This window comes from Sceloporus occidentalis, unplaced genomic scaffold (assembly GCF_023333645.1).
Source record: "Sceloporus occidentalis isolate IW3139 unplaced genomic scaffold, rSceOcc1.0.p SCAF_107, whole genome shotgun sequence".
NCBI classification, from domain to species: Eukaryota; Metazoa; Chordata; class Lepidosauria; order Squamata; family Phrynosomatidae; genus Sceloporus; species Sceloporus occidentalis.
This window is the reverse complement of record NW_028317087.1, coordinates 1,223,813-1,237,716: the sequence shown is the minus strand read 5'-3', so window position 1 is coordinate 1,237,716 and position 13,904 is coordinate 1,223,813. Positions and strand designations below refer to the sequence as shown.

The window sequence follows — 13,904 nt, the reverse complement described above, 5'->3', positions numbered from 1 at the left end:
AACAAAACGCTGAAAATAGCTGGGGAGGAAAATGTATTTATATAAAGCAAAAGTTTGAAGAATAAATACAAGGGAGGCCATTAATATCACACTTGGGTTCCTTGGGCTTGTTGGCCTTATTTCCAGTGTTTAGTCTCATAATGACGTACACAAAGGCGACAATATTTCCCCTCACCCAATAACATCGCTGAATAACATACACAGAGCCTATAAACAGCATTGCCCAGTATAATATTATATATAAATATATATATACGCAATACTGATAAGAACAATTAATGTACAGGTATTTATGACTTAATTAAAGCACTTTTTTGGCAGTTGCTCTTCGTACCAGGCCTAGCTATAGGGTACCCACTATAGTACAGGGTAGCGCTGAATAATTTACTGTAAGGATTAGGGGGGGAAATCAAAATATAGAAAAATTATAGATATCTCTGTTTTTCATTGGCTGCGTGTAATTTTTACGTTACTGATCACCAGCTGTAAAGTGTTTCTCTGCATTATTCACAAGCATTGTTTTGTCCCGGCTTGCAAACAAAAACTAAGGGCTTGGGAAATCCCAGGGGCCGACTAGCTGTGGCTCCTAGATGTGTAGATCTGGTTGCCATCAGTTTATATTGATCTATACGGGTGTAATCTCTGCTGGTTCCAAAAAAATAAAATACCAAGCTGCCAAATACCAAGGATTTATCTGTCTGACTCCTAACTTGTGCACAAATATACACAACTCTATTCTAACTGCATAAAAAACACAAAACTAAACTCAGTCAGTCCATGTCTAGCAGGTTAGGGGTGGCCACATGTCTAAAAATGTGCCGGACTGATGGGGTTAACTGATTTCAATGGGAGAGCTTTCCTTCCGCTGATTGGCTGCTTCGAGAAACTCTTTTCCAGGTCTGAAGAATGTAAATATAAAGTACATTCACATGCATCCATTGCTCAGGGAGTCCGGAGACTTTGCAGAGGATTTGTAAACGATTGCTAGGAGATATCGAGCACTGCACAACTATGACACCTAGCTAGCTATTTCAAGCTGTCCTTTGCTGGCTAAGCACTATGGGAGTAGTAGTTCTGTAAACGCAGGGCAGCTAGGTGTTGCCTACCCCGCCATATACATTACATTGTGTATATAACACCACTAGTTCAATACTGCGGTGTTTCCAGCAGCTCGGCTATACAGATCCGGAGCCCCTGAGAGAGTTAGAGCGCCCTGCGCAAATAGATTACACACAGCGTCTGCGCAGAGGCTTTACGTAACTATTCTAAATTATTGCGTAAGTTTGCCCTGTACGCTGGCTTTGCGCCATGGGAGTTTTGCTGCACAACGCCAGCCCAACCAGCCGCCATAACACCGCTATATGTGCTCTTGCGCTGCAGATTCTAGCGGGGAGGGATTTGTGTACCACTTCCGGGTCGCGGAGAATTTCCGGTCCGCATACTGTACTAGGAGACGAGAGGTCACGGCGTTAGTTCCAGGGACATTGCTGCCTGTTTATGGTGACAGCTTAAAACTAGTGGGATGGCCGCCTCCCCGGCAGAGCTCAGCGGGCAGCAGCCGCCTCAGCACAGTGCTGTGCAGGTACCACACGATGAACCCTGCTTCCATGACACGCTTATAACAATGCTGCTCCACTCACTGCACGTACCTGGTATTAGCCTCGTGTGGGGAGGCTTACATGCACAGGGATAGTAATAGGATATACATCTCAAGGGCACATGGTGTCACTTCGCAACTACTTACTATATGTATACACACATATTATTCTGTATATATACACATGCACTATATATATATGTATATACATACACGCATTCTGTATATATACACATACATGTACTTTGTGTATACACATACTGTGTATATATATCCACACACTGTATATACATGCATATGTATACACATACTGTATATGGATAATATATATATTATATTTTTATATACATATATAATCACACACTCTGTCACAGGCTAAGTGCCTTAGGTTGGTTTATAGAAGACCTCGTTGCCAAGCCTGTTAATTAACACAGGTTCCCTCACATTGCAGATGATTTTGTATTTAAGCTGTTATTGTTTGAGAATCGTGTGTAACATGATCTGAATAACGGCTGTTGTAGTGATGGATAGATGGACATCGCTTTATGACGTAATACAAGCATTCATCCATTTACCTTCTCTGATGCTGAAGTGCAAAGCGGTGGAATACACCATAGAACTTCCCTTAATCATCGTATTGTTGATTAGTGTGTCTAGCACAGGGCTTGACAAATTTGTGTAGTAGTTAAACACAAGACGGACAAATCCTACAACTGTCTTTTCTTTGACCCATAGTGATCAAAATAAAAAGGAAACGAACAAGAGCCAGATATAAAAATCTAGGCACCACGGCTAAATGGCTTCCTTTAGTGCTATTTTCAAGGTGGTTAATTGCAGTATTGTTTTTTGCTATGCACGGTGTTCTTCACACACATGCTCAATATATGCCTCTCGTTATGACTCTCTAAAGAGTGTATGAATGTAAATGAATTCTTTACAGCTTTCAGCCTCAACCAGCCAGATACTAAAAATGCGCTAGTCTGTTTTTACCTCGGACATGGCTTTGTGGTTAACTTGTGGTAGTTTTTTCACTACGCTTTTAATAGAAATGGATTCATAGATGCATTTGTTTGTCTTTAAGGCCCCTGGAGTTGGTTACGTGCCTACCGAAGATGAGAGAAGAGTGTTCAGAGAGTGTAATGAGGAGAGCTTTTGGTACAGATGTAAGGACTACAATATTCTGCCATAGCACCCATAAGCCATTGAGGACGGGGAAGTAGTCGGCTAACACAACAATTGTTTGGATGCATGAGCTGTATCGCATGTTACGACAAGTACAGCTTAAAATGTAACTGTAAGGGAAACCTATATATGAAAGCCATGTCTCTGCTCTGTGTCTGTAACTCTGTCACCGGCAGAGAGTGGTGATCTCACCGTGTGCCTCCTCGCTCCTCGGCTTGGTATCTCCTGGTGAACCCCCCCCCCCATCTAATTTTAATTCCCTTTCATTTTCTCATGATGGACATGTCAGCTTTTGTGAAATTAAATTGCTTCTTTACTGTTATTAATTTCACTAAGATGTCATAGAAGCTTAGATTCCTACACTCATAACGCACAGTTTTCAGACCGGTGCAGACGTGTATATGACATATTTATCGTGTTTTGTTTACATGCACTCACCTCAAACTCTGTGCCTGGTGTGTGGATCACAGAGTCTCCTTAGTTTTCAAAAAATGTACGCTCGTAGTATCAGAATATGTAGTTACTATGTGGAGGGAATAGGTATGCTAGACATTACTGCTGTAACAAATGTTTTTTACTATAAAACTTGTTTTATTGTTTAACCCTTTAAAAAAAAAAAAATACACAAAACTACTCTGTTGTCGTTGGTATTAAACACAACACATGTTTATCCAAAAAAGTAAAATATGTGTGGCACAATTATTGGCACCCTTTTAGTTAATATTTTGTGCTTTCCTCCCTTTGCCAAGATAACAGCTTTGAGCATTTTCTTACAATGCCTGATGAGGTTGGAGAATACATGGCAAGGGATCTGAGACCGTTCCTCCATGCAGAATCTCTCCAGATCCTTTCAAGGTCCATGCTGGTGGACTCTCCTCTTCAGTTCACCCCACAGGTTTTCTATGGGGTTCAGTTTGGGGGACTGGGATGGCCATGAATTTTGTGGTCAGTAAACCATTTTTGGCTACCTCTCTGTGTGCACCAAGTCTACCCCCGGTGTTTATTGGCAAAAAGCTCTGTTTTGGTTTTATCTGCCCATAGAACCCATTCCCATTAGAAGTTCCAGTAGTGTCTGGCAAACTGAAGACGTTGAGTTTGTTTTCGGATGAGAGGAGAGGCTTATTTTCTTCCTCAAGACGCAACTAACTCCTACAATTATCCAGCTGTCATCCTTTGAGATTTTTTGGCCACTTGAACCATCCTCTTCGGTTTTGAGACAATATAGACACAAGTCTGCTTCCAGTTGACTGGAACCTATTATTGCCCTGATGGTGGAAATAGGCATTTTCAATGCTTTTGCCGCTTCTCATTTTGTGAATGAATGGCTAAGGGAATTTGGACTATACATTACCTAATATGTTTACCCCCTGTGAAACAGGAAGTCATGGCTTAACAATTTCCTGTTCCTAGTAACCCCGGTGTACTAAAAATGTAAAATATCAATGCGAATATACTTCTCTTATGAAATCATAGGGTTGCCAATAATTGTGCCACATATATATTTAACTTTTTTGTGCTAAACCTCTGTTGTCTTTGCAGTTGTTTGATATCCATGAGAACAGAGTATTTGTGTGTGTGTGTGTGTGTTTGTGTGTTTTTGTTAAGAAAAGATCAAAAGCAAAAAAATAGATACTTTTTCACAGCATTATTGACTTGTATTTACCAAGGGTGCCAATATAAGTGGAGGGTACTGTATATGTTATTGTTTTACATATGGAAATTATTGCTCCTACATTTCTTTGAGTTTATATGTTAAATTACACTATAAATTTCTTTTATGCAAAACAGTGTTTGTTTGTAATGTCTGGTGTTGTAACAATTACTTCCTTTTTTACATTTCTTTACAGCTGTCCCTATTGCTGCGATAAGCATGATTCTTGCACAGGGCCTTGTCTCCAGAGGTACGCATATCATTCTAACCCTTTCCTTACAGTGTCTTTAACTATACATAGCTCTGCATTATTCTACAGCCTTCATGTAAAAGGTTTATGTGATCCCAGGATTTATAGCCCTTTCTGCTTGTCTCATGTTGGTCACTCGCCTTCCAGGCGTCGTTAGAAGCCACGTTCTGCTAGTGTTTGGAGACTAAGAAGGCCATCAGAACACACGCTACATGACTCTCATATGTAGCATTTAAATCTGGTCATTTGTGAGACTCTTCTTTAGTTTTCAGTTCAGATATATTTAAATCGGATGAACCAGCGCCATTGTTACTTCCATCCAAAACGTTTTTTGATATCTTCATACATAATTACATGGGCCTTGCACGTCCGTAGCATCTTTTGTGTGAAGTAAACGTTGTATGACGCTTCACCGGTGTGTACATGGTAACTGAATTAGAAACATAGAATTTGACGGCAGATAAGAACCATTCAGTAAATCTAGTCTGCCTGTTTGTTTCTGATGTATGACTCCGATTTTAACCAGTACTTGATCTTGTCTTTGAATCAGGATAGCTTTATGCCTGTCCCGAGCGTGTCTAAAATCCCTCACTTCTACCACTTCTGATTTAGCTACCACGCTCTGAGTAAAGTAAATCTTCCTTACTATACAGCTAAACTTCTGATCCTCTAGTTTTATAACTATGGCCTCTTGTTCTAACATTTAACTTCCCTCCTGTACTTTTTGTTAGATCCCTTTTTATTAATAGTATTCAAGGGCTTGTCAACATTCGTTTTGACAAGAAAGACAACTCACAATATTGCTTGTGAACCCAGCTATTGATTGGTAAATATGACCGGAACTGTAGACTATTCTTTATTACTTGGTATCTGCGCTTCTCACCTTCACCTCTTCGCTGTGGAAACCTGGCCTGCTAGATAGGCCGGGTACTAGACTTGTACGTTCGCATTCGTACAAATTGCAAACTTAACAAATTTTGGTAAATTGTGCAAATCGTACAAAGCCTTGGAAACGTGGCAAATGCTTAGAAGCTGTGCGGTTCATGTGGTGGCTGAGGGTCGTTTTTAGTTATCTGGAACTGGAAGTTCTAGTAATATGAACAAGTTAAATGATCAAAGCAGTAAAATTAGGTAAGGCACTTGTTTAGTAGTGTGGAAAAAAAATCCATTCAAGCCTCTGAACATCATGGCTGGCTGTAATATACAAATAGCCCAACATGCGAGCGTAATAACAGTACCTAAACTGCATCTTTAAATACATTCTTAACGGTAATTCTTTTTCTTCTTAGGAATTCTTACAGCATCTACAAGATTTGGCTCTGCCCCTAAAGTGGCATGTAAGTATTTTCTTTGGGCTTATGGCCTGTGAAAACAGAACTACTTAACTAGTTTAGTTTTGTGTTTTTAGGAAAAATGAAAACAAGCAAACGTGCTTTGATCTGTTTGTGTTTCTTTTTGTGCAAGTGATAATGTTGTGTTTGGTTCCCGGAAGTTGCTGGGTTTTGTGGATATCTGGTCGGAAAAGTCTCCTACATGAAAAACTGTCAAGAAAAGTTCAAGAGGCTGGAGAATTCCCCACTAGGAGAAGCCCTCCGCCAAGGATACAGACCTTCCACAGGACCGTAAGAGAACTTTGATTGTATTTACCTAATCCACTCCATAAGTTTTAACCTAATAACATGACTATAATGCACAATTCTGGCCAGCTGGTGATTAGATATAACTGAACCCAGAAGCAAGGGGCAGACGGAGGCTTCCACTGTGGGAAAGTGAGAAATGAATGTGGTATCTGTTTTAAAGGCTCCTAGTGATTGTGGTGACTGCCTGGGTCTGTTGAAGATCTAAAATAACTTCATTAATATACAGGAGCTGAGGAAATCGGATGCCGGAGGAATGGTTGGCCAGGTGTTATAATGACCTCTAAGGAACAAGTTCATCTTTAGTAACTTATGATCCACTTTAAAACATGTTTTGTTTTAAAAGCTTTGTCTTAAAATCTTATGATGTTTTTAAAACGATAGGAGGGAGAATAAAATACTTTTGGCGATATGTCCTGACAAAATGTTAAATATTGGTCTCTGAAAGGTAGGATGGTCCGCATTCTCTGTTCCTTCTAAATTTATGGCACCCGCAGGACTGGCACACTGCAAACTTCTCTGTATATCAAGCCCAGGATTTATCACAATCAGATGCTAAAAGGCCTGTCAGACTACTGGGGAATTAGTTTAGCTCATAGAAAGAAATCCTAGATGGTTTCTAGGTAGACATATCGTGAGCCTGTCTGGTTTTTCGAACTGTGAACTGTCCACAAGCCTTTGCCTTTGTACTTTGTGATGCTTCTGTGTGAATCGCAGCCCCATACATTACTGTATGCTGAAGCTATGTTACTGATACGCTTTATAGATACTCAACATACTTTGCAGTGGGCGAAAAAAGACGATGAAATGTATTCTGTTACGATTTGAAATTCCATGAATGTCTGCTGCTTTCTCTTAAATTCCAGGTCTGGTGGCAGAGCTTCTGAGTTTTCTGATAACGGTTTCGGAAAGGCCCCGGCACCCACAGGTTCTGCTCACCCTAGCGGGGTACCCCCTCGCGTGCGTGCGCGTCCCAGCGAGTACGACTCAAGTCAGTATGACTCGAGTCCTGCCACTGTCCCATTCAGTGCTTCTCTCAGCGAATCTTCAACCACTGGAATAACTGATAGCATTGCACAAGGTATGTTACAAATACCACCAGGGTGGACTAGACATGGTATATTCAGGGTAAATGCCCAGAAGGCAAATAGGCCTGGGCCTGTTTTCTTACAATTACAGATGGCTTAAATGCCTGGGGCTGCATTTAGACCCAGTCCTGCCCTTGACACACTCACATACACACTTATTGTACTGCCATTATGTATTCAAATGTCTGATGTCTTTAAGGCCAGATATGAGCGATATACTTCTGTTGTGTGTATCTGAACTTTACTCTGTTGGGGTTTTTCTTCTCCAGGTAACAAGCTCTGAGTTACTCTTAGTTAAAACTGCTAACTCTAGAGCAACACCTTTTCAGGGGGGGGTGTTATAGTTTAATGTTTTTAACTTTAAAGGAAAAATGAGGGCAGGCTTATGCTAGAGGCTGATGTCTCAACAAGAAATGCATAATGGACTATTGAGTCGCAATGGTAAATCAAAAAATCTAAACAAATGTTTCATTGAATATTCTCAATGGTCTTATTTGCTGTCATTACTTATTTGCTGTACAGAGCCAGAACCTTTCCTGGAGGAAATTCCCAAGCGAAAACCCATGACTTACGATGAGCTGAGAAACAAAAACAGGGAAACCTATGAGATAGCTGTGACACAGAGAGCTGACACTCCTGCAAAACTCTCTTCAGATAGAGCCCCCAGGAAAGAAGGTACAGCACTTGATCATGATGATTTACTTTCATTGCATATACACAGCATTTTTCATCGGACATAACAAGTTGCAACAATATGATGAAAGATCATTCATAGAATTAGAAGATCCTTTGTCCTTAAACCCCTTCAGTCCCCTACGTACCGTCACGTCCATAAAACTCATCTCAAGAAACCCCTATGGACGTACCGGTACGGCCTGCCCTTCTTGTAGCGGCAGGGACACCCTCTGCCCGGTCTCCTGTAACGGCTTCTGGCGCGAACGACGGAAAACTGTTAGTTTTAAATGCACGATTGGGTATTCCCTTCCGGGTCACTGCTGACGTCACCCAAAAGGTCATAGGACGACAGGATATCCTCTGTAGGGTCTGTCTAGACCCTTTTGGGATATCCGATCGCTCCGATGGGGCACTGATCACAGACGCTGATCTCTATGCAAGTCTATGGGGACTTGCATAGAGATCACAGTGTGATCGGTGCAGGGGGATCGCAGGGAGTGAGAAACATGAATCAAAAAAGAAAAAAAACGTGTTTAGTGATTTTTATTTTATTTTTTATTTGATTTTGTTTACAATAATAAAAAATAAACAAAGTGAGCTAATAACATGTTCAAGAGGTCACTAAGAGGGCCTCTAACCCCACTACACTGGTAACAGTGCAATTAAAATAAGTAAATAAATAATAAAAGATGATAATAAAAAAAGAAAAAACCCTTACGTCCCATTGCCCTAACCCAACATCTAAAAAGTATAACCCTGCTGCCCCCGTTCACAACCCCCCAAACCCGTTAAGCCATAAATATAAAAAAATACTGCTCTATTGGGTACTATTTGTAAGGGACCTCTAACCATACTACACTGATAACAGTGCAATTAAAATAAATAAATAATAAAAGATGATAATAAAAAAGAAAAAACCCTTACATTGGGAAAGGGGAATTCTGTGGTTTAAAGTTTGAGGATTTTGTTCATATTAAAATGTTTATTTTTTTTAATTCCAGTTAAGACTAACAAATATGGTGATGTATGGGAAGAGTGAAGAAAGGACACATCGCCTTTTTACAGGATGAATGAATACTGCTGTTGTGGTGGATACATTGTCTGCCGATGATTCTGACAATGAAAAGCTCGGTTTAATAGGTTGTAATTCTACTGCTTGGGTTAAATCTACACAGGTCGAGGATTTCTCACAATAAACCCCAATGAAAAAAAAAACTTTTCGGCATATTAAATTTGCATTTTGTCTACTACCCCAGTGCAAATGTTTTGTTTTCCCCCAAAAAGCGGATCTGTGCTTGTGAAGTAAATGGTATGGATCACAAAGAGGGAATATTTTCAGTCTGCATTACTTAACCCCTTAATGACAATTGCCGGTTCTGGCACGTCATGCACTAACATCAGTTTGTCACGGTCCTGGCACGTCAATTGTCACTGACAACAGAGGGTTGTAGTGAATGGCGTATATTCAGAACAAGGTCTTGTTACCAGTGGGATACCTCAGGGATCTGTACTTGGACCCATTCTCTTTAATATTTTTATTAGTGATAGTGCAGATGGTCTTGATGGAAAGGTATGTTTATTTGCTGACGACACAAAAATTTGCAACAGGGTTGATGTTCCTGGAGGAAGAAGCAAAATGGCAAACGATCTAGGAAAACTGGAAAAATGGTCAGAGCTGTGGCAATTGGCATTTAATGTAGATAAATGCAAAGTAATGCACCTGGGCCATAAAAACCCAAGGGCAGAGTATAGAATATTTGGTACTGTCCTAACCTCAACGTGTGAGGAAAGGGATTTAGGGGTAATTATTTCTGAGGATTTAAAGGTAGGCAGACAATGCAGTAGAGCAGCAGGTAATGCTAGCAGAATGCTTGGTTGTATAGCGAGAGGTATTAGCGGTAGGAAGAGGGAAGAGCTCAGGCCGTTGTACAGATCACTGGTGAGACCTCACTTGGAGTATTGTGTACAGTACTGGAGACCGGATCTCCAGAAGGATATAGAAATGTTGGAGAAAGTGCAGAGAAGGGCTACTAAAATGGCTTATGGATTACAAGATAAACCTTACCAGGACAGGTTAAAGGATCTTAACCTATATAGCCTGGAAAAAAGACGGGACAGGGGGGATATGATAGAAACATTTAAATACTTAAAGGGAATCAACAAGGTAAAGGAAGAGAGTTTATTTAAAAGGAGAAATACTTCCACAACAAGAGGACACAAGCATAAACTAGAGGGGCAAAGGTTTAACAGTAACAAAAGAAAATATTGCTTTACGGAAAGGGTAGTGGACGCATGGAAATAGTCTCCCAGCAGAAGTGGTAGATGTTAATACAGTAAAGTCATTTAAGCAAGCATGGGATAGGCATAAGGCCAAGCTAGATATAGGATAAGGGCAAGTACTAAAGGAAAGTACTCAGAGGTTGGGCAGACTGGATGGGCCTACTGGTTCTTATCTGCCGTCACTTTCTATGTTTCTATGTCATGTCTTTAAACGGGTGCAGAAAACGATCTACGTTCGCTTTCTGCACCCAAACGGTGTTGCTGTAATGCCTCGACCTCGAGGCATTCAGCAACGCCACGATCGGCACTAGGGGCCATGTCTGGCCGTCTGGCCCCTCCCCGGGGCGTCAACATCCGCCACTAAACCATGCATTCCAACTTAGTTAAGTTGAGATAAAACATCTCCATTTAAATTTATTGTTAAGGGATATCCCCAGTGAATTTCTCCTCTATAAGGACCTATTTGGCTCTGCATAGTTAAACGTTTGCAGAAACGCCAGTTTAAATATGCATCGTGCAGGGCCTCCCAGCCTGAAGTATAAGCAGTACAACGAGACTTTGGGGGGATTCCTATGATAATGTCACTTTTCCATTATGATGCACAACATTGTATTTACAGAAGGTAAACAATTGCTTAAGAAATTATGGGAATGGGAATATGAACGGTTGCTGCAGATTTTCAGCTACATATTAACACAAAATTGGAATATGCACACCACACGCGTGTTCCGTGAATGTGTGGCTTATGTCCAAGAATACAAACTGATCGCCATTCATAAAGGCATGTGCTTATTGAGATCAGCATATACATGAATACAGAGATACAGTTCTGACCGGATCTATTTTTACAAACTTAACATGTCAGACGCTCACCTGCTCACTAGGTTCGAGTGTGATGGAAATGTTAACGCATCTTAACATTAGACTCCCTTCCTACACCGAACTTCATAAAAGGTATCAGCCTTCACTAAAGACTTCATCTTCTCTTGGGACCATACGACTATATCACTAGACCTGGAAACAAACCAACAAAAATATTAATAAAGCTAAACTATTATATAAAAACTAAAAATAATCTTTTTAGGAAAGGGGACTGCCTGTGGTAAACAATAGAATGGCTCTGTCTTAATCGCCCAGTTGGACGCTGACTAAAGAAAGTCAGAAATGTTTCTGTAGAGGACATTGAAGAAAGAAGTGTTCTGCGATAGAAAATTAAATTACCGTATAAAGCACTATATTTCGTGCTCAAAATATTTTTCTCTTTTTTGAGCTTCTTTGAAGTTTTAAGACACATCAAAGACTTTCTGTCAACAACTGTAGTTGTCCTGCCAGTAAATCCTTTTATATAGCTTGGGCTGCGTGTTTATGTATTGTAAGATTCATTTTCGGATGTAGAATGGCAGCCAAGCATTTGCTGCATTGTCTTGGGGCTTTTGCCAGCGTATGGTGAGGCATGTACAGTATAATATGTGAATAAACACATTGTTGTCTATTCGCACACAAAAGAAAAAGGTGTCATAAGTAAAAGGACAACAAAGTATTTTACACTGATCCTGGTATTTAGGCTAGGTTTCCACTTGGTTTTTTTTAGCTAAAAACGCCCATAAAAACGCCAATAGCGCCACCTGGCGTTTTTTTAGTGAAAAAACGCTGCAGCCAGATGTTAGCTGTTCTTCAATAGGAAATCGCAGAATGCCGTATCCACTTGGCGTTTTTTCAGTCCTCTTTGGTGTTTTTCTGCTTTTTTGGGCACTGTGGCAGTTTTTCAAAATCGCAGCATGTTGACACTCTGGCGTTTTTTGCAAGGAAATCTTGGCGTTTTTCTCCAATAGAAGTCTATGGGAGAGAAAAAACGCCATGAAAAAGCCATGTGGGTTTATTGCCTTGGCGTTTTTTATGGCGTTTTTTCCACAGTTACAATGCAGAGGATGGACCCAGTATCTGTGTGTCCTACGAGAAATAGGCTGGAAACAAACAGTTTCACACAAAACAAAGTTCATATTGAATTCTACACCATTTGGAACAAACATGCCATTACAAACAAACATACGCGACGCATCAACTGGATCCTGCGTGCCAAAAGCAACAGCAAACAATTTGCACCATCATTTGGGGCCAATCTTCCTAGAGGAGCAGACATTCGGAATAAAGCAGGCCTTACAAACCACAGAAAAGTGACAAAAGGGTCCGCCGGGGTGTTTAAGTAGAACTCTACCAAGTAAATGACATCAGGGGGCAGATACTTGCCATTTATCCTAATCCCTTTTAGCTGGGTGAAACTTCTAACTTGTAAAGGCTGGAAAAACTGCCTAAGGTCAAAAAAAGCAATTTCCACAGAAAGGCTAAAACGCCAGAAAAAACTCCAGAAAAAAACGCCAAAACGCAGGAAAATGCAGTGGCAGTTTTCTTGGCGTTTTTCATCAAGAAAAAAAACGCAGGACAAAAACCCAAGTGGAAACCTAGCCTTATACTTCTATTTACACTCTCCTTTCTTTTGCGTGCGTGTTTTCTTTTCTGGTGTTATACTGTATATCACTCGCATCACAAGCAGTGAGACTGGCGAAGCTGTTTTCTTTTGCTACTAATCGGACGTACGGTGAGGACTGCAGCCACGAGCCAGGAAAGTTTGTTTTGTTGACACTGATGGAACGTTATCTAACTTACTGCCTGCTTTTGTTATAATAGGACAGCAAGGCAGGGATGGATAAGACAAATGTTATATGGACAAGAAGCAGATATTGTAGAATATGTTATTTTGGTAAATAAAAGATGATAGAATTGATGTGGGAGGGCAAGATATCCTTTAAAGTGCCCTTTTTTGATCACTTAAAATGTGGGATATCCAATACACGGCCGGCAACATGAGAGCTCTTCCTTATTTCCTTTTATTTACGGACATTGATTTCAGACGTTTGCTTACTCTACAGTCATGTGGATGGGGAAAACATCATTTAAATATTTACTTTATTAAAGATCCCCAGATGTAAATGTCCCTAAATAAATCTCTTTAATTGCACTAAACACACATGCTGCACTCCTTCTCTGGAATTCCATTCCCTGTTCTACTCATTTCAAAAGCTCTCTGAAAACTCCACTCCTAGCACTCTCAGCCAGCACCCATCAGCCTTCTGAACAACCAACAACCTGGACAGGCCAGTTTATGTATCATTATGGCATTTAATATGGTGATATGTTCAGCCACACAGAACAGGTGGATGACCCTGCCTGTAAGAGTCTATAAGGTTTTTTGTGTTTGTTGCATTTATTGAATGGTATGATTGTTGTGTGTAGGAGTATATGTGTTCCTTGTCCTGCCTGTTCTGCCCTCTCCTGGTTCCCACAACGAGCTGGAGAGGCAGAGCTCACGGTGAGCCTAGGTACGTTCATTGCTGAACACGTCCGCAAGGAGACTGATATGTGCAGAACGTGAAACGCATGTGTCATAGGAAAATGGTTGCCATGGCAACCCTAGAACTAGATCTGGCTTTTCTTTACAAAAACACTGTTAAAATAAAACCCCAACATTGTTAACCCCAGCCTCATG

General features: G+C 40.6%; 1 protein-coding gene across 1 annotated transcript; it reads left to right on the top strand.

The window, feature by feature from the left end:
- The first annotated feature begins 1,522 nt into the window (after positions 1-1,522).
- LOC149283245 (OCIA domain-containing protein 1-like) lies at positions 1,523-8,295 on the top strand. Its single transcript, XM_089497787.1, has 8 exons — positions 1,523-1,582; positions 2,679-2,760; positions 4,627-4,680; positions 5,970-6,017; positions 6,173-6,302; positions 7,184-7,398; positions 7,928-8,019; positions 8,215-8,295. The coding sequence occupies exons 1-8, from the start codon at positions 1,523-1,525 to the stop codon at positions 8,293-8,295; spliced, it is 762 nt and encodes a 253-aa protein (XP_089353913.1).
- The last annotated feature ends 5,609 nt before the right edge of the window (positions 8,296-13,904 follow it).

What these genes read in the sequence shown, in the direction of transcription:
- LOC149283245 (XM_089497787.1), top strand. Translation starts at nt 1,523, where the DNA reads ATGGCCGCCTCCCCGGCAGAGCTCAGCGGGCAGCAGCCGCCTCAGCAC. An exon ending in CTCAGCACAGTGCTGTGCAG is followed by an intron (nt 1,583 to 2,678) that starts GTACCACACGAT and finishes TTTGTCTTTAAG; the next exon opens with GCCCCTGGAGTTGGTTACGT. An exon ending in TACAGACCTTCCACAGGACC is followed by an intron (nt 6,303 to 7,183) that starts GTAAGAGAACTT and finishes CTTAAATTCCAG; the next exon opens with GTCTGGTGGCAGAGCTTCTG.